Source organism: Sorghum bicolor, chromosome 6, assembly GCF_000003195.3.
Source record: "Sorghum bicolor cultivar BTx623 chromosome 6, Sorghum_bicolor_NCBIv3, whole genome shotgun sequence".
Taxonomy (NCBI): domain Eukaryota; kingdom Viridiplantae; phylum Streptophyta; class Magnoliopsida; order Poales; family Poaceae; genus Sorghum; species Sorghum bicolor.
The window spans coordinates 55,689,825-55,711,222 of NC_012875.2; the positions used below are offsets into that span (position 1 = coordinate 55,689,825).

Consider the following 21,398-nt stretch of genomic DNA (forward strand, 5'->3'; position numbering starts at 1 on the left):
TTGGCAAATAGCTTGGGGAAGAAGAAGAAGAACAGTGTACGACGACGGAGGAGTTCTTAGATTAGAAACAGAAATTTGGGTTCATACCTAAACAGAAATTCTCTCAGAGCTCTCTCTTTCCTTTTAAGCCATACAGAGGCAGCGCATGGCTGTTAATTTAGCGCTTCTACCTGGAAAAATCCACTAGAAGCTTTGCCTGTCGTTGAGGTCGGCACTGGTGGTGATTGTTTCCTTTTCGTTTTATAAGGGCCCGGGCCGGGACAGATCCGCGGGATGTAATAACTTCCGGGCTTTTTAGCCGACTTGGGCCTCCGGCCATAGGCAGCGGTGGGCCAAAAGGACCGGACGCCGGGGGAACTTGTGGCTGCTGTACCAGGAGGTTTGGGCCTGCCTGCCTGCCGCCCGCCTGCACCCATTCAAGGCCCTGACCATGCTTCATGCCCGGTCATCCGTGTCGATCACGTGTCCTATCCTACCGGAAAAGTCTATTTGGGCTCCCAATTATCCTCCAAGTTCGGTTCCAGAAATTGCTCTATCAATTGAAAACGCTCGAGATTCTAAAAAAAAAAAAAGAAACCGCCCGAATTCTCTACCTAAACGATTTTAAAATTGGTTTAAACCAATATATGAGGCCACATCAACCGTTCTAGGACGCCATATGGCTCCGAGCCTGCAGAAAGATCATCAGACTATGTTATTATAGTCCAAGATCAATTAGAAAGATCATCGGTCAGATTTGAATTATTAGCACAAAATGGACACAGTCACACAAGAGAATGATGTAAAAAAAGTTTAACCAAAAATCGTGAACTGTCAACATCAAGTTCTGTACTCACAGGAATGGGTGTGCCTGCACGCGTGTACAAGCAACACATGCGTTCATATTTTTAGAAAAGTATTTGGATAACTTTTTTGAAAAGGAAAATTTTTGTAATCTTATGATAAAGTTTGCTTGACCCCAAACTATCCGCGTGGTTTGATTTATCTGTCTCGTGGCTAACATGCCACCACATTAGCTAAAACCGTTTACGGTTTTAAAACCATGGAGCAAATTCGAACGGTTCCAAATGTTGAAGAAGGTTAAAACCCAGTTTTTTTATTGGTTGAGGCAAATCAGACTCGGTGAAAGTTGGTAAAGGTCAAATGGGCCTTTTGACATTCCTTCGTGCTCGTCGGAGCGACTACTTTGAAGTGAACTCGCTCCAAGACCTGGTCACCGTCATTTCCAAAAAGAGAACACGATAACGCCTTGATCTACAGCAGTACCCATCTTTCACCAAGTAGGACCGTAGGATGCTCGTACCCTTTTGTAACAGTGTATATATACCACTCCCCAACCCCAACTTACAAATGACATGAACACTGGAAGAGACCAGAACGACAGCAGAGTTTACACAATTAACATGTTAATGGCTCGCCAAGTATTAACCACAGGAAGTAGACAAGTAGTAAAGGACTCCAGAGGAGAACGAAGTACTTACTGAAGGAAAACCACAAACAACCTTTTTATATAAATCATATCTGAAAAAAGTAATAACTAGGGGGCACATAATGACAATACAGCTCCGCAGAGGCCCCAGGAAAGCAACAACATATGGACAGTGAGTTAGATGTATGCTACACATCAACAACGCACCTCAGGTGCGTAAGCAAGTCCGAAGATAAAAGCTTCTATGGGGCTCTTGACCTCCGATCATATCCACGGAGGTCACTGCCCCGCATATAGCATCATGCTCTACCTATGATTTTTGCTCTAAGAAATCTATTGCCGTGATTTCTAACCCTTACTGTTTCAGGCAGAAAGTTCCCTCGTGTCAGAACACATCTTCATCAGGGAGGTCAGAATCAGACGGCGGATTCAAAAATCCACTGCTCTATATCCAAAGGTTACTCAGGCTTTCCCTGTTTTCTCCCGAATGGTCGGACCGGCGTTCCAATGCCTTTGTTATCATTTACTGGAACAATTCTCAATGGGTGAGCTTCAGTATTGAAAACCCACTCGTCGAAGGATATGACTGATGGAGGGGAGAAAAGTAGGTAGAGGTACTTGAGCGTCTCTGCCAGGAAGAAGCTCTGCATCATGTTATCTTTTTCACCAGTGTTCACCTGAAGACAAATGTTCCAACAATACTTGTGTCAGAAAAATGCTATTCACCAGAAATTCAACAACGGAAGTCATGAGGAAACCTACATCTCTCAGTCCCACATATCCAGATTCTATGCGGGAGTTCTTCTCAAATGCCTGGAATATGTCCCACCCCCAATCTTGGTATGTTTTATTCCCCGTCAAGCGCCACAGGTACATAAGTGATTCAACAGTCTCCGGTCTCAAGATGTTCCACGATGTGCCCACACTCATGTCCTATGGTCAGTAGGAAAATAACATTCAGAATTGATGGTTTGGTACATGATTTTTATTACTGAAAGAGGAAAAAATAAAGGGTTGGCATACTACCTGTCCAGTATGGAAAAAATAATTTTCTCCAGCCAACTTCGTGGGAGTGGTTTGGTAGAAATTATAGCAGGTCCTAGCAAGCTATGACATGAATGCAAAGAAGAAGAAAAAGAAGTTATACGAACAAACAGAAAGAAAATCATATTAATTCTCAAGTGTATCAAACAAAGACTTGAAATCTCTTTCCGAAAAAAAAGACTTGAAATCTCCATAAAAAGGAGGATTACCACAAGGATTTACCTCTTTTGCAAGATTCATAATTTGCTCTGATTTTTCTGGTCCATAACCAGAGGCTCCTAATGCCAGCATACCAGGAGCAAAGCAAGCAAGTTCATCCATCTGTGTTAGTCACAGGCAGAACTATCAGAACTTTAGAGAAGAATGGGGGATAAGCTTCAGCAAGCAGCCTGCCAACAACAATTAACAATCAACTGAATGGGGATACATTACCTTGTCAGATAACGAGCCACCATTCTTTTCACAAATGTAGTAGTAATTAGATGGTGTAGTTTTCTTGGTTAAACTTAATAGACCTTCCATTGATGTCTCCCACATTTGTCTGAATGGAAAAACATGAATGAAATTGTTATCCACGTTGAATTGAATAAATTGCAATGCGTAGTTAACATTGTGAAACCAAGCTGACAATAGTCCCAAACCTGTAGTGTTTTACATGCTCAGTTTTATTCCCCTGGACCCAGACCTTGAGCAAATATTCGTAGAAGCTGAACAGAAAATGACAGTTAGTTTTATTTTTGAAATTTTCTGGAGACAATAGCAACTAAGGTCCACAGCACAAAAATTAGCAATGATCCAATAGGAGAGCACAAAATCTACAAGAGCGAAGTGCCAAAAAAACAGGAAGAAAATATTTGGTCAGAAGACAATGACATTACCTATCTCCCATAGCACCAAATGTGATAGTTGAGTATGATGCTGTCCCAGAATGAGGATTTATGTAGATAGGAAGCAAACCATCACTGGGATATATCTTCTGAAGCTGTGTGATGACGTTCTCCGCCTAAAATTAGATTGTAGCAACTCAAATAAGAGCCCAAGTGCCCAACAATAAAAACAACTAAACCAAGAAAGACATCAAGACAGGATTTAAATGTCAAACATGAATAGGGAATTTTACTAGTAAAAATACTAGTAAAACTAGCAGCCTAATGCATATTGCCAGGCATTGACAAGACATTCTACCAACCCTAACTTACTTTAAAAATCCCATGATTTGGCTCAAGATTCACATGTTTCATTTAAACACTATCAGAATGAGAAAACTACATTCTTCAGGGTTTTCCAGAACAAAATAATTCTGCATGTTTCAGCTCACATACGTGAGTAAAAACAGGTAGACATCACCAAAATTGGTTGGATCAAATGGGATTTGTCATCCAACAAAAAACACTCGGGCCTTGTTTAGTTCACCCTGAAAACCAAAAAGTTTTCAAGATTCTCCGTCACATCGAATCTTGTGGCACATGCATGAAACATTAAATATAGACAAAAACAAAAACTAATTACACAGTTTAGCTGTAAATCACGAGACGAATCTTTTGATTCTAGTTAGTCCATGATTAGATAATATTTGTCACAAACAAACGAAAGTGCTACAGTACCGAAAAGTTTTCACTTTTCGGAACTAAACAAGGCCTCGGCTCTCTCCCTTAAAAACAAGTATGGTGGAAAGGAAACAATATGGTACAAGAATGACAGCTATGTTTCACACTGAGGTTTCACTCTAAATTTGCTCATCTAATAGCATAGAACTGGAGGGACATCTGAAAATGAGTGAAAAGTAGCAGCACCTTCTGCTGGTATTTGGGATCCCCAGTCCTCTGTGACAGAGCTATGAATTCAAGTTGCTCGGTACCAGAATCTGCAAGGATACTGTCACCCTGCAAAAGGAACAAAGCATATGGAATTTATTCATTGTTTTCTGAGTTAGAAAGAAAATAATCAGGTTAAAAATGTATTAAAAACAGCTAAGAATCACGAGCGGTACAGTTATCAGTTATTCAGTTCTATGCGATGAGATAGAAATCAAAGCCTCAAATTACAAACTGAATAATGAATGTTTGAAAGACAAAAAAACGGCATGGGATGATTTGAATAAGGTTACTATCAGTACACCTACTTGTGAACTACAGTACTTTAGGAAGGGATTTAAATACAAGTGGTTACTCAGTTGAAATAAAGAATACCAGTGACCTACATTGGTCCATCCAGGATTATGGGCTCGTCCATGAGCTAGGTTTATCCTATTATAGGGGATGCCAGATGTTGTATCCCAAGCAGGTAATAGTCGATCTGTAATATCTTTAGCCTTCTCAAGAAATACTTTATCACCAGATAGATCGTATGCACTAAGCAGACCTCCAACAACCCTGAATATAAACAAACAGAAAAATAAAATAAAAATTAGACAACCTAGCTGTAGTTATGTTTGCTATAGGGATCATAATGATGGTGTATCCAGAAAACATTGGCCTTTGCAGCCAAATATCTGCAAGAAACAAATAAGATGAGGAGATAAATAAATACTATAATAAAGGTAAACCTTATAATGCAACCTTATGGTCGTTTCAAAAACACTTGCATCATAATCCTTGTCAAAGTCTAATGACTCCGCCACCCAGCTGTTATGACATAGGCATTAGTCAGATTGGGTGTGCAGCATAAAATCAGAATAAAGCACTGAAATAATTCCAAGGAGTATTACCATGCAAAAATAGCAATATAAAAGCATACAAAATAAATGTCATTTTATAATATGGAACAGATGAAAATGATAGAATCATGAAGAAATGTGAAGTAAAAAAGAGATTGTATAATCCTCTATAATAAGGGGTCAAGGAGATACGGTCATGAATTTTGCATGTAAGTGCCCCAATAATCTTGCTTTATAAATTCATGATAAAAATACAGGGGGCACTGGGCCTAGTCTATTGAACTGAATATTACAACAAGTAGACTGCTAACTCAATATTACTAGCCAAAGGAAAGAGCAAGGGAATAAAGGTCTACAACTCTACATGATGAAAAAATAAATAAAACTCACTCTCTAGCTTTCTCAAATTCATCTTTCAGGCCCATTATATACAGCGTATCAAGTGAGTCAACAAGGGTTGCTCCAAGACCACCGAAGCTATTGATACCATTCTTCGATTGTGGCTGGGAATCGAGGTGAGCAAAGCAAAAGACAGAAAGGCATTTTAGAACTAGAATCAGTTAGGAAAAGTGAAACCAACTGCAGATCAGAATTACTACTGACTAAACAAACCTGAAGCTCATCCATTCCCCAGGCATACTTCACATAAGAATTCCAAGCATGGAGCATTGCCTCTTTAACTTTTTCCCGCCTTTCATTATTGACAGGATCAATTTCTACAAGATCTTTTCTGGAATTCCTGTTGCTTACTACTGGATTTTCATCCAGATGAACTCCAGCCTTTCTTAGCTGTTGAAAAGACATCGGAACAATTGAAGTATGAATAGTTTTTTCAAGAAACAGATTCTGGAATAGGGGTTACTAAGCCAGCATGGCACTTCAAAGAAAAGTTTGGTTGTATTACCTGGTCATGCAACCGATTTATATCATCTTCTAATCGGGAAATCTCAGACTGAAAATAGGGGGAGAAGAAGCTTAATATCAGAAACAATCAGGACAACTCAAAGTATACACATCAGATTCAAGATAAACTAAGAACTATCTTGATATAAATGAAGCAAAGGGGTCTGTGTGTGTGTACATATCACCATTTCCCAATCAGAACAAAGAAGCAAATCAGGTCCATACTCGATACAATCAAAGTTACAGCATTAATAAAGATGAATGTATCTCATAAACCAAGATAAGAAAAACAAGGAAGGTACGAAGGTAATAAGATATACAAGCTTCACAATGGCAGTGACCCAGTGACTCAGAACTCAGAATCTACAGTTCTCTACGCCCTTTATAATTCCATAAGCCATAACATACAAAGAAATGGTTCACACTCGCCACCTTCAACATACAACTTGGGAGACACAGAAGATGATCAAAATTTTCAATACATCCGTACATTTCCTGCTAATCAAAGGAGACCCAAACCTCATCGCCAATTACAGTCAAAGCCGAAGCTACACGAACTTACAGTTAAATAAATATAGAGAGTTTTAGTGTTCAACTATATACAATTTCACCATTAATTCGCATCTCTGTTTGCAAGGAGCGACTGAGTCACATATTACAATATCCGAATCAAAATCAGTTAAATCCTGAACATAATAATCCCCCACTACACAAACACAGTAGACTATCCCAACCATTTCTAGTCCTTATAAACTGACGCAGTAAGATCCACGGATAACCACATGTTCTCGACAAACCAGATCCAGCTACAAATCAGCATGGCGACAAATCGAAATGCAAAGCAGAGAACGCGACAGGAAGTAATCAGATCCCGGTCACTAAACTCTCCAACCCGGATCAGGGGAGCTCCCGCGGGGCGAGAGGGGCGCACCTCGTACTCGCTGACGAGCGACTGGCGGTCCCAGAAGGCGAAGGTGGCCGCGACGAAGACGAAGAAGAGGAGCGCCAGGCGCTTGGGCCGCTTGAGGTAGTACGCCGGGTTCAGGTACCGCCAGGCCCCCGACGACGAGGAAGACGACCGCCGAGCCATCGGAACCGCCTCCGGCGACTAGATCGCCGGGATCCAAGCTCGTCGCCGCCTCCGGCGAGGTCCGCGGCGATTCGCGCGTGCGCTCGGGCGTCCCCACGTCGAATGTGTTTGTGTGCTTCTGTTTCGGCCGTGGTCATCGGCAGGAGGGCCTACCTGTAAATATCCGGTTGAACCTTGTCAGTAACAAGTACGGAGTATATTATACTAGTAATAATAATTATTTTTCCTTGTTTTGAAAAAATAAAAAAAGCGTGAAGGAACCGATGATTATTAATTTCATGAGAAAAACGTTACTACTTTTTTGTGCACATGTTTAACTCCTGAGGTAGTTTCATAGCATTATTTACAATAATATAAAACTGCAATGAAGCATGGAGAACAATCGCTCTCAATGGGTATCCGTTTAGGGTGCATTTGGTAGAGTTCTCGATTCTCGCCAAAAACTCTAGATGATAAATCCGAATAATTTTGAAAATATTTGGTTGTTAAACTAGATTCTAATCCATATATAAAATTGTTTTTCTATTAAAAAATATATAAATAAAAGTATGCTTCAAAAAATGTTAGAACTTTTGTGGGTGTAGGAAAACTTAATACAACTGTTTTTTGCACTTTAAAATAATTAATAATTAATTGAAACATACAAGCGTTAAGTGCAGTGGAGAGAGGCTCGTAAACGAATCGTGCGAAACTAGATTCCAGTCGTTTCACTAGCGTAGGCAAAACTCGCGAAACGGTTCCCGCTATTTCTCCTCAGAAACGAATCAAAAAAAAAATGGCACGGATCTGGTGTTTAACGTGAAAAATGGAATTGATCCTCACGTCCGAGCGTACCTTTAATTCTATGAGTCATCTAGGGTTGATAGCTGAATCAATGGTACATCTTTTTTTTTGAAAAATGTTATCATGTCATCAAGCGTGCATACGTGGCAACTTATTAAATGTAAACGACAATTTTATAACACCTCATTAGAACTGGCCTAATATTTTGACGTTGCTCTAGTAACGCTTTGATAATAATGGACAGTACTCGTTTTAGGAATGCATTAAATTCGTCCATCTTCGTCACCATGATCGCGTAGAGAACACTAAATATAATTGAAAATTTATGGCTGAAAATTTTACATGTAACATATGGAACACAATGTACCTATTCACTTCTCATTTATCATGTAAACATTCTCGTGTAAAACAGAAGTTATTTCCTGTTATAACCCACGGGCTAGATTCCTTTTTTTTTGTGAAACTACCTTCCTTTTTCTTTGTTTGAACGCATTTTTTTCTAATAATACATATATCTATTCATTCAGTAGGTGTTTGCCCGTCCTGTTATTTTCAAAAGAAATGTAAACATACAGTGGCATATGCTTTTACAGTGCTAGCGTGCTACGAAGTGGGGACTGGAGGCCATGTCCCATGTGGTAAGAAGGATCAGGTGCAACGAGCTTGTCGGATGGAACACATCGCCGTGGGGCTTTTGCGTTTGGACGGACCTCGGGTCGAGGTCGACTTCGGCCTCAAGTCAACAGCCCGAGAGAAAGAGAACCAAAAGCAAGCAACAAAGTGCTGCCGCACCCAAACCATTATACCATTGTCACATTATGGTGTCCGGCGGCCGAATTTCTTTGCCCAACGCGAGATGCTGCAAGTTTGCTCGGCTGGACGCAGCGCGCCGGCCGCCGGCACGGGCGCGTGGCGTTCATGTACCCCGGTAGCCCGCTTCGTTTTTTTTTACTTTTCTAGGTATATAGCTTTTAAATTATATACCTAGATATATCTCGTAAAAGTTAAATTAACGAATAATTTACAGCATAATGGAACATTAAATATAGATAAAAAAAATAACTAGTTGCACAATTTATCTGTAATTTACGAGACGAATCTTTTGAGCCTAGTTAGCTCATGATTGGACAATATTTATCAAATACAAACGTAAGTACTACAGTGTCTATTTTGTAAATTTTTTAGAACTAAACAAGACCTTCATTTACTTGTAGTAGTCTTTTAGACCAAAGACAACACGCCATGTTCCTCCGCCCTTCTACCTGACCTGCTCTCCTTCTCGCCTTCTCCCATCCGTCGCAGACCACACGCCGGTTTGGTGGTGAACCGACTCCGTCCGGCACGGCACAGTGCACGACCACACGACACCACGCCAACCGCACACGTACCGGGACCGGGACCCCGCATCGCACGTACGGGAGGAACCGCGGTGCACGCACCCATCGCGGCACATCCATCAGCCGTGCAACGACGCCGGGCCGCCAAACCGAGAGCTTCCTGCTTCGGCTTCGGCTCTGATTACGTTCTCGTATACAGCAAAAGCGACAACAATGGCTGAAAGATGCAAAACCAATTGCAGAGCAGACCACAGGCTTCCACTTCCACTTCAATGCAATATAATACAAAATGCGTGTAAAATCCTTGGATTCCGCATGCATATTGGTCCAACTCAACATCAGTGTTGCTAGGCTTAAGAGTCATTCTCAACAAGTCACCAGGCAAAGCTAGTGAACTTCTGAGAACAAGACAAACAGTCAAGGTGACGCTACAAACATGGTTACTTACATGGCGTTGTATTTACATGATAACGACTACGGGAGTAAAAGTGTAACTCACTTTTTTCAGAAGTTCACTGACCAAGCTCTCTCACCAATCTTTCAGAAGTTCACTAGCGACATCTTTGTAACTCACTTTTTTCTTCTTCGGGGGAGGAGCTGCATTCGGGTCTGGGGCTGGAACCCCGGATGTACCAGCATCTGGCGCCAGAATCTCAGAATTGGATGTGGAACTTCCTCCTGCAGGTGGATCCTTCTCAGCTTTCGGCAAGGGTGCCCTACTTGCATCTTCTGTCCCTTTCTTGCCCAGGAGTGGCAACATATCCAGAAGCATGGCGTGCAATGGATCAGCCATTTGTTCTATCTTGTCACCAGGCGCACTACTCATCGCTTCAGCAGCAGTTGTTCTTTGGAAAGGACTGTCTGGTTTCTCTTCCACGGTGTTCAATTTGACACCTTTGGCCTCTTGCTCCCCCAATGTGAAAAGCTGAGCACCAGGCGGTGGTCCACAGTCTTTATCACTGTTATCAACTTCCATATTAGAGATGTAATCTGTGTCCAACTTCTGATCATCTTGCCCTGTTTCACAAGGCCCGCTTTCTTCAGATCCGCCATCGTCTATCTTTGTATGCTGATTTCCTCTGGCAGCCCTTGTTCTCCGGGCTGGTTTAGAAGCAGGTGGAGGGAGTCCTTTCTTTTTGCTGGTAATACCTTCTTCAATCTTAGAGGTATCATCTGTGTCCAAATTTTGATCATCTTGACATTCGCTGGGGCCACTTTCTTCAGATTCAACATCATCACCTATTTTTGCTTTCTGGTTTCCTCTTCTAGGCCTCATTCGCCGGACTGGTCTAGGAGCAGCCCTTGCAGTTCTTGAACTGGTTGGCCTGGTCCTTTTCCTTGGTACATTTTTCGCATGAGATCTTTCAACTTCCCTGTGTTCCTCAAGCTTATGATCCGGAGGCTGAACATTTTCCTCACTGAAACAAATTAGAAACAGACAGAAGATTGACAACAACCAAATGTAATTTTTTTTAATATTAAAAGTGTCGTTATGGGCAATCACCAGTTACCTCCTTTCAATTTCTAGTTCTTCTAGTGTATCTGGTTTAAGGCTGTAAGCAGTTTCAGAGAGCTTCATTTGTTTCTCAACTGAATCTTCCAACCACTTATTACTGACAACATGTAATCGTTTGTCATGCAGATAACGTCTTTCAGCAGGAGGGAAGCTGCATAAACAACCAATGGATTACAATAAATGTTTCCATTTGCCCTTCTCTCACAAAAGTCACAAAAGAAATCCAAAGCAATAAATCAGTACCTCTTGTACAGGTTATCAAAGTTATAGGCCTGTAAAACCGAAACTACAACCAAATGAGTAGCTGGAGCAATGCTGCTGCAGACTTGACCACCATGCATTGTTAGATCCTGCTTCACCCTCTTCAGCGCAAGATCAGATATTACATTGTAGTCCGCATTCCTCCAGGAACAAAAGGTGGAAAAATAAATGAGGAGATGTATCATGTGAAAGATGACACTACTTGACAATAAATGAAGCTTACACTAAGGGTGCATTATGCAAGTAGACACAGCAACCCTGGAAGAAACAGAATCTCTCATCTATGCAATGCTTCTTTTTGTACTGATTAACCATGTTTGAATCACCAGCAACTTTGTCGATGTTGCTGAAAATCTGGCGCATGAAAAATTACAAGCAAATATCAAAATGGTTCATTGTGAATTTGTCCTTGTAGAATGCCCAAAAAAGAGGTCAAAATTTCAAGTACAGTCAGGAACATCTCTTGCATCGCCATTCTACCAAAGACATGCTTCTAAGTACAAAAATGCACTGTGACAAAATAATAACAAACTTAGGATGCCAGAGAAAAGTTACAAACAACAGAAGGCTGTGGAAAAATATCATATTCCCATCGTAGACCCGACATTGACCAGTTTCTGATGGACCATATTTAGGAAGAGAAAATTAGAAGAGGTGAAATCCTTTACTCCTATATGATTTATGTATAGTTGAGCTGGGGTGCAAATGGGTGCCCCTAAGGGTCTCCTCGACCTCTTTAGTTCAACTACTAGCACTTGTTTTCCAAAGTGTGACCATATTTTGGAAAAGTAGTACTGAGTACTGACAATGAAACTAAAGAGGATTGGAGACCCTTATGGGAAGCAAATCACATCATTAGTGAGGGATGCACCCTCAAATACATAGGAGAGCTGTGAATCATTGCATTAAGAAATAACACATGAACCCTATCAGTTCAAACTTAATTACTTACGTGCCACATTCCAAAAATAAATCGGCCAACCATATCGCACACAAGCTATAAGCCCCTACATTGGTCAGTTGTGCCAAACCTTTGGCACCCACCAAGACCTTTTGTAAAATATAATCTAGCTTATATAAACTACAAGTAACAATTAGGGTTCAGTGTTGTATCATATGCAGCTTCTACTAACTGGCTGAATGCATGGTTACTTAGTTACACTAATTCAGCCCACAGTGTTACATCTTCAATTTTGAATTACTGTTATATTGTCCTGTGCAATAAAGTGTTATTTTATTTTGTAGTGATAAAAGGATATACTGCATACAGGACCAAATACTGTACCTGCTTGAGGTCAGCAATTTCAATGTCCCAGTAGTAATAGTCAGCATATGAATCAATCTCTTCAGGAAATTTGTGCCTGGCAAAATCAGCAAGAAATAGTATATACCTGTACAATGAAAATTGCATTAGAATATTTTGCAAAATAAGTTATGAGGTAAATGTGGGTTAAGTCAAAGGGCCAAACCTAGGTTGCAAACGAAGAAGATGTTTTTCCTTACAACAATCTAATATCCACTCATAGTGAATGATCCTTCCCTGCCGTAAAGCTGCCTGATATTTGATACCTGAAAGTTAACACACAAATATACGTCAAACTATATGTATTCAATATCCCATTATCAAAGGAAAAGGAACTCCTAGAACAAAGGTAAATACCTTTCTTCTCCGCAGCTATGCAGTGCGTAACAGAGTCATTCAGATTCATGGAGAAAGATCCCCCATTTTCCACAACTAGTTTATGAAAATATTCGAGATTATAAGATGATGGAATGTTGACAAAATCTAAATAAGATAAGGAATAATCTCCTACTTTACACAATTTTCTGAACTTTTGTCTTGTAAAAATAAGTGCAGCTAGCAAAGAATAACACAGGAAAGGATACAGAAAATCATGTTGGCAAATATCAGGGTTTCTCCCTTAAGACCTGATACATCAGTCTTCATGAGATGTGAAGGGATGACTGAGACACACTTCTTCTTCTCCACTTTTTTGTTTGTTCTTGAGCGATTCGTGTCATCATTCTTCAGGCTGTTATCATCTGCCACCCTTTGTGTTGTACCATTACTTGAATGCACAATGTCCACAAATGCTGCAATGATCAGCATGTTATAGAGAATTCATCCTTGAGACATAATCTAGATTAAGGCATCAGGAGGGATGTAGCTTATTGTAAGCTACTAAAAGAACTAAGGTTACAAACACAAAATATTAAGTAAAAGCAACACAAATTACCCTGCACATCAAGGCACTCATGCCATGGCTTGTCATATCTCACTCTCTGAATACGGGGGAACCTCAAACAGTATGGAGAAGCAAATACCTGCAAAAGGTTGAAAGAACTTGTTAAAAGTTAGTTAGAAGAGAAAATACACCAGCTGATTGCACAAGAGAAATTGGTCCCAAGTATAATGCTTTTAAAGACTGAACTGCAGGACATAGAAGTGTTTGATTTTTTAAATCAGGTACCTCGGACTTGATTGTACGAATGTCACTTGTTACAGATATTATGACTGACCTGAAAATGTAATTAGTGACTTAGCATATCATGTGCTTCCTGTATCTATGAAAATGATTGACTCAATCAAAGAACTAAAAAACTTACTTATCAGGGCTCTCGATCCAAACATCTGGCCTCTCCTTTGAGTTATTTGTAACTTCATAAAATTTTGGTGGTTTTTTCGGGTACTCGTTTTTCCTGTTCAAAAAATAGCACAATATGACAGATTGTGAAGGTACTTCAGTGCCTTTAAGTGTAATAAATATGTTGTTAAGCTTCAACTAAACATGGTTACACAAAATACTGACCAATAAATATGAAACATAAGAATCAAAGCTGAATACCTGAAATAAGGCTTCAGTTTGGTGACAAGAGCATCACGCTCTTCATCAGAGAGGCCAGTACCGACACGGCAAAATGAAAGAAACCTTGAAAAGAGTACACAAGGACAGAAAACAAGTAAGAAACATCACAGAGTATATGGTTGTCTCATTGACTTGGTAATGATTTTTTTTTTGGAAAATAAAGGCAGGAGCTCTGCCGCTCAATTAAGAAGAAAACAGAGTTTTATGTACAACAGCGGCACGTTCAGTGCCCATTAGCACCGGTCATAGGGCCAAAACACAAACGCCACAGATCACGCACTTGTTTTTACCCTACAATACATATGGCCCTACGCCTCTGAATAATATCCTCCTTTGCTAGATAAGCGACCTGTTCTGCCGTTTTGTGTTTATTTTCAAAAATCCTCCTGTTCCTTTCCTTCCATAGGTTCCACACAGTGTAGATGAGCACTCCGTTAAACGTTCTGCGTTCTTGCTTCGGAATCATGCACGCCACATCCTCCCACCAGTTGGCTAGGCCTTGGGGATCTTGTTGGGGCAGCTGGACATCAATGTTTTCCTAGGATAACACCTTGGTCCATACGGCCTTTGCGAAGGGGCATAGCAAGGACAGGTGCAGCCCTGTCTCCAATGGTCCATTGCAGAAGACACAGTGCTCATGATGTGGCCACCCTCTTTTTTGCAGGTTATCCGCCGTGAGAATTTTGTCATGCAATAGTATCCAGGCATGTACCTTGCATTTATTTTCCGCCCTTGCTTTCCAAATGAGGTCAGCATGGAACCTGTTATGCAAGCCTCTGAACTGAATCCTATATGCCAAGCGTGTGGAATATTGTCCATCTCCAAACTATGGAGTCTTGCACATCGGGCGTGAGCTGGACCGCCTGAATCCTGATCCAAAGGGCCACGAATTCTTGAATATGAATAGAAGTAGTGATTCGTGGCCTGAGGGATCGGATCCAACTGCCATTTTGTAGTCCTAGCGAACAGTCTTGTTCTTACGGCGTACCAGCTCAAAAAGGTGGGGTGCTAGGTATCTTGGGGCCTGACCCTCTAGCCAATTATGGTGCCAGATCCGTCCCTTGTTGCCATTCCCAATTGTGATTGTGGTTGAAGCATTGAAGAGTAGACGGTCTAGGTCATTGCATGGCAGTGACGTCCCTATCCAAGGTTTTGAGTCATGTACCCACTCCTGCCACAGCCAACGTAGGCGCAAAGCTCTTCCAAATTTTTCCAAGTCTGACACCCCCAAGCCACCTAACTCTTTTGGTAATGAAATTTGAGCTCAACCGTTGTGGGGAAGAGGAAACATCATGGAATGACAAAACAAAATGCTTCCCATATAAAACCTCAAACAAGAAACATCACATCAATAAATAAAACAGACATGTGTTTTCTATGTTTTGCCAAGCACAGGTATGCAATGCATATAAGTAGTATTAGAATATATATATAAAATATTCTGAAAGACACAAAAGGTATTCATGCACACCAATCTTCATCAAAGTACAGAACCATCCTACTGCAACATTATTTAATTATTAGGCAACCACATCTAAGAACCAAGCAATAGCTCAGTTGGTAAGCCTCAAGCTGAGACTTGAGAGGACGCCCAACAGGGCTGGACGGACCCAGGATATTTAATGCAAAGCCAGGAAGCATCTTCTTCCCATGGTTGAATTTTTAGGATGACCACATTTTGCTTTTTACTATGATCTTCATCTACCATTGCCTCTACGAAATATACAGTGGGTGGAGAAACTTTGCTTACCTTTTGGGATAACTATTATCATCTGAAGGGACTGCAAGGCCAACTAAAAACTGTGCAACCTATAAATCAGTTAAGAACAATGATCAGCAGTTTTTACTTTTTAATAGCTTGAAAAGAATAAACCTAAGAGTGAGTACAAGACTATGCACTAGCAAGACATTATAATATTCACACCCAGCTAACCCTAATGTTAAAACTAAAATAGTAAGCTAAATGTGTATATACATATTTTAAAAATGAGAATGTCTAGTGCACCTCTCGTCCTCGACGTCCAGATCCATAGTATCCCCCTAACAACAAAGGTGTCAACATACCCTCAATCAACAGTTTCAAAAAGTATCATTTGTTCTTCACATATGGAGAAAGATGCTTACCTATAATAATAACATCCAGATCGGCACCCGCATGTATATAATCAGGCTTTAGTTTAAGCCACTTTCCATTTCGGTCACCAGGTTCCCATTTGGAATCAAGGTCCTTCAGTATAATGCCCTCATCTCTAACCACAATTAATGAATCGAAGAATCATAATTCATAAGGATGAAATTAAATGTTTTTTTAACGTAAAAGATTGCTAAGACTATTATCTAAGAAGGTTCAAAGAAACCTGTTCTCAATAGTCTCTTTGAAGAATCTTTCAACATCTTCAACATTGTGTGCAATAATCGACCAGCATGGTTCATCTGCAGGTTGCAAATAAGTTTAGTATTGCAAAGTAATGGGTATACAACAGATATATAATAGAACATAACATGTGACTCTTCTGAACAAAATTAAAAATGCAGAAAAAGAAGTCCTATCAGCATACTAGATCAAACTACTAGAATCCATTGTACAATGTCATGTATTTTGGAAATGGGTAAACTCAAATGCATCCATGAGAAAAATAAAAATACAATTTTAAAATTGTCATCAGCTACCTGAAGGGCGACGAACATTTAAACCACCTGTTGGGATTAAAATCTCAAGATGACCCTTTAATGGTTTCACAACCTTCTGCAGAATTTGATGCCGCTCCGTCAAACTTTGGTGGATAACACTGGTGTCTCCAGCATAAAGGATGTCAAAAGCAACATCTATGCATCGCTAGTGTCAAGAAAAACATGACAGACAAGAAAATTAAAAAAAAATAAAATTTGGCCTACATGTGCTAGGAAACAGTTCCAGAACATCCAGATACTGAAACAAACAGAAAATGGAAATTCAAACAAATGCAGCTAAGAGTCTTCCTTAAAAAAAAAGAAATAGCTAAGAATATCAAGACAAAAAGTAGAATGCAGGAACTAGTAAAGAAACGAAGGATACAGCACAACTGCAAGCACAGAGTAAATTAAGTTAGATAGGAAATTTTGTAGAAGGATCACTCCGAAACACAGAAAAAAAAAAACAGGTTTTGTGAAAACAACCTGTCGATCAGTCTCCAATCCCTCCCTTGCAGCCTTAGCTGCAAAAAAGAATAACATTAATCCACTATAAAACATCCCAGAGAAGTAAAACTTTCTGGTTTTCAATGGAATATCAAAAACCTATTTCCTGGTTTGAACCAAATTCAGCAAAACGGTTAAGTACAGTGTCCCAGACAAGCATTTCTCCATCCAATATACATCTGCGTTATTAATATCAATTAGCATGAGAGTGAGTTCCAAGGAAGTTTGCACAGTAAATGGACTACAAAAAGGACCAACAGATATCAAAAAGGAAGCTTATATTGTCTAAGAGGCCTGTAATGTGGGAAACAAGACATGATTTACTCTTATAAGCTCATAACAAGTTAAATACCTTGAGCTCATCTAGAACTAGCTAACTACAGCCGTAGGGGAGATCATACCTAATTCTTAAAATTGAAGTAAATATAATATACATTCCTTTAGTTCAATTTTTGACTTTGACAAACAAGATAGTTGTGTGATAGATATTCTTCCATGAAAATTCTGAAGCAAATCTTAAGTCTTAATAATGCATAAGCTATAGTTGTTCATAGTAAAAGAAAAATGCTAGGATATTGTGATATGCAGGTTAATTGGCACTAGAAGTACAAACACTCTTTGTGATCTTTTTGGCAGAAAAAAAAAGAAAGTTTACCTGTCAACCAGGATATTTTCTTTAATAATATTTGACATCCCATGTGTGTATTCAGAGTGATCAAGAAAGCTCCTGATATGCACATATAAAGTTAGTGAAGCAAGCAGAAGCTATCTGAACTGTGAACAATACTGCAAATAAAAAAGAATCGACAAACAAAAAAAGAAACCAGTAGTTCAAGAACAGTATGCAAGAAGTAAATATGTAGTAGCAATCAATTCAGTTACCTAGAGAAGAAATGGATCTCTTCCCCGTTTTTGTGGATTTGAATACGGTCACCATCGAATTTGCACTCAGCAACCACTTGTTTTCCATGAAGCTGGGGAAAGGGAGGGGTATGATAACCAAGCAAATTCAAGAAATGTAGAACAAGTGTAAAGCAGCCTTTCACTTAGCAATGAATATATCTTCTGAAGGAAACAGGTGGGTGGGGGCAGGCACCTTCTTCCAAGCAGCTGAAGCATCACGGACTCTCATAGCTAGCTGAGGCCTAACAGCCTTCCCAATTTCTATATCCTGGTCAGACAGCACATAAAGGTATAAACATGGAATCCCCAAGATAAATAAATAAATCATATCTATGAGTACCACAACTGCGATAGAGTGTAATAACATGGCAGGATTGGCTCTGGGCCTAGAGCCCATGACAGAAGGGGGTGGAAGGGGGGGGGGATGATTCCATATATTAGACATGTATATACTTTATCATGTTACAAAGGAAAAATGCTAAACCTATAGGGCCCGTAGTGTCGTGTTTGGCCTAGGGTCCTCCAAACTGTAAAGACGCCCTGTAACAGGGGTCATCAGAAAATGTTATGAAACTACTGTGTTTTCTATGAGTGGTACATGTCTATACAAATGCAAATGCTCAGCCCAACCAAGAAAACAAGCACACAAAACTACGAAAGACAGTGAGTGAGAAAAGCTTTTGACAACATAAAAAATTTCAGGGGTTACAATGTTGCACATGAAGAGTCAAGTTGTGGGAAGCAAAAGTTCGATAAAAAGAGCTCAGAGCTATCACCTGACGTTTATGCCTCTGGCTTCGATCATTGAGCTTCTCGCAGACAAATTTCAAGTCACAGGTGACATTGAACAAATCTTGGGCATCAGGATGAAATTCTTCAAATATGCTCTTCTCACTTATCCCCAATTTCAAATCTACAACAAAGCATGCCAAAAAACAAAAGCAAATAAAATACTGCAATTGCAGCAAAAGCATAAAAGCTCACCTAATAAGAAATGGGCACAGGAATCAAACCTTTAAGAATAATCATCAGAAGCCACTTCATTTCAGCGGCATTGGTTTTCTTGATCAGATTAGAAAGTATTGAGGCCTTCTCGGACCTATCAAGAATGAAAAAGAACTCCTGACAGTTCTGTCATACACAAATTCAAATAGCTGCCTTAGCTACCTGTTCTCAGTTGCAGCTAGACGATCAAGTGCATCGTTAACCTCCTTTATCGTCAATCCACCAGAAGTTAAACCCTGCCTCCGTTGCAGGACCTGGGTGGCAACCAATGCAACAACTAAGATGGCACATCAATCAAGCAATCTAGATATAATCATTTTGAACTGAACCAAACTTTTGAATTACATACTAAACCCATCCAATCATGTGAAACCAAATAAAGATCAAGACAGCTTATGCTGTTTGCACCAAACACAAAGATTGCTCTGTGAGAAACGCTGACTCGCTGAGCATGAGCATATGAACATGCTGAGACAAAATGCCAAGGACAACTCAAATTAGCAACTGAACCAATACTCAATGGCTAGAGCTTATGCTGTTTGCCGAATTCATACACATACTACGTTGAATCCAACATTAAAACTATATAAGTTGAACTAACACTCACAGGTTCAAATTAGCAACTGAACAGAGTTCATATTGTTGTCTGACAAGGGCGAGATAGCGAGGGTTAATTACAGAGAATCTGAGGTCGGCTATGTAAGTGCTATTTCAGGAGCTACCAGCATCGGTATACAATACCTCAGCGGCCACAAGCCCGAAGTTGCCGGCGTTGCGGAAACCCCCGCCGCGGCGCCAGTTGGTGAGCCGGACGGCGTCGGCAGAGTCCTTGGCGATGCCAAGGGCGTCGACAAGCACGGCAGCGAGGGTGGCCTCCTTGAGCCCGTAGGTGCCGCGCTCGCGGTCGAGCCCCGGGAGCACGAGGCGGAGCGCGCTGAAATAGTCATCCCTACCGCCGCTGGGCACGTAGGCGCGGTCGAGGAACGCGCGCAGGCGGCTGCGCTTCTTCGCCGAACTCTTGTCGCCCGACATGGCCTGGAACATCGCCACCAGGAGGCTGAACCGCACCTTCGCCGCCATTGTCGGCGGTGGGGTAGGGGAGCGAGGGTCTCCCAACTGAAAAATACAATTTCCTTTCCAGAAAGAGAAAAGGTGTCGAAACAAAGGAATATTTGGGAAATAGTAGGATTTATGGGAGTCACCTCACTTCTCGTATCTGTTACCCCCACGCGCTCCCTCGCCTCCCCGGAATACCCTGGCCGCTGGCTTCTCTGGCTCCGGCGCTCTCTCCGGCCGCCTGCCGGCTGCGTGCTCGAGTTCGACGAGACGAGGATCGAAGAGGCACTTGGGAGACCAAGAGAGAGCAACAGAACAATTTGGGCCTGTATTATTTAGATGGGCCAATTTGAAGGACGCCAACTGGGCTGGTTTGCAGGCCTAGTGCCAGATCTGGATGAGATCGGCAGATTGCGATGACGACCACTTTCGTGTAAATAAATAAATAAAATATTCTCCCAACTACCGTAGTTTGATGTTGTCCTCAAACTCTAAAAACAGATATTTTATCTCCTATCTCCCATATACAAACTTTCAAAACCGTTCGAATTACCTTCTCCTCATCGTTTTGGAGTGATTTCGATGTTTGATGTTGTCCTCAAACTCTAAAAATCAGATATTTTTATCTCATATCTCCCATACAAACTTCCAAAACCGTTCAAATTACTTTCTCATCATTTTGGAGTGATTTCGATGATGGTTTTATTTTTAGTAAAAAATTGATAAATAAAATCAGATATTTTATCTTCTATACAGACTTTTAAACCATTCAAAATTACCTCCTTCTCATGGTTTGCAGTAATTTTGAAGATGGTTTTATATTTCTAGTTAAAAATCAATAAATATTTGATAAGGTTTTTAACCACGCAAATTATCTTTAAGCTTTTTTAAAAACTGAAAAAAAATACTAAAGATAGATTGGGATGTGTCAAATTCAAATACAATATTTAGAGCTCATAAAATTTGATGTTTCAAAAAATTGATTTAGATCTAAAAAATAAAAAAAAATCCCCAAAAAAACTTGGAAATTCCTAAAACATTATACTTGATGTATGAACGTGTTTTAAAAATGGATCACAATGAAAAAATATAAAATGTATAGCATAAATGCATTCAACATTATATATCATATTGTTGTTTTACAAGAATTTCAAAATACATTTATACGCGATTAAAATGTTTTTGGAATTTCTATACACCACTTCATGGATGCATAAAACCTACTTTTATGCTAGAAATTTGATCCAGAATATTCATTTTCCACCTGGCCCTGTGCCCCACCATTGGGTAGGGTATAGGATTATGAATTTAACCAACAAAAATAGATATCCATGTCCGGAAGAAACTTAACCATATATCTATATATTATTC

At 40.2% G+C, this 21,398-nt stretch overlaps 2 protein-coding genes across 2 annotated transcripts; both read right to left on the reverse strand.

Moving 5' to 3' along the window:
* On the reverse strand, window positions 1,478–7,270 carry LOC8072301 (mannosyl-oligosaccharide 1,2-alpha-mannosidase MNS1). The gene is made up of 14 exons (XM_002448439.2): window positions 6,964–7,270; window positions 6,034–6,081; window positions 5,742–5,918; window positions 5,520–5,632; window positions 5,032–5,097; window positions 4,674–4,845; window positions 4,267–4,356; window positions 3,352–3,476; window positions 3,115–3,180; window positions 2,906–3,014; window positions 2,696–2,794; window positions 2,456–2,536; window positions 2,192–2,362; window positions 1,478–2,106 (listed from the first exon to the last, which is right to left on the reverse strand). The coding sequence occupies exons 1-14, from the start codon at window positions 7,120–7,122 to the stop codon at window positions 1,888–1,890; spliced, it is 1,695 nt and encodes a 564-aa protein (XP_002448484.1). The 5' UTR covers window positions 7,123–7,270; the 3' UTR covers window positions 1,478–1,887.
* On the reverse strand, window positions 9,484–20,331 carry LOC8072302 (putative DNA ligase 4). The gene is made up of 28 exons (XM_021463236.1): window positions 20,174–20,331; window positions 19,713–20,087; window positions 19,134–19,225; window positions 18,980–19,065; window positions 18,743–18,879; window positions 18,160–18,234; window positions 17,946–18,037; window positions 17,719–17,790; window positions 17,163–17,242; window positions 17,043–17,080; window positions 16,942–16,948; window positions 16,557–16,712; window positions 16,244–16,319; window positions 16,011–16,135; window positions 15,892–15,926; window positions 15,637–15,695; window positions 13,866–13,949; window positions 13,627–13,719; window positions 13,491–13,539; window positions 13,257–13,344; window positions 12,907–13,113; window positions 12,680–12,805; window positions 12,489–12,588; window positions 12,305–12,410; window positions 11,243–11,373; window positions 11,002–11,160; window positions 10,754–10,909; window positions 9,484–10,660 (listed from the first exon to the last, which is right to left on the reverse strand). Exons 2-28 carry the CDS (start codon window positions 20,049–20,051, stop codon window positions 9,772–9,774), a joined length of 3,657 nt encoding a protein of 1,218 aa, XP_021318911.1. The 5' UTR covers window positions 20,052–20,087; window positions 20,174–20,331; the 3' UTR covers window positions 9,484–9,771.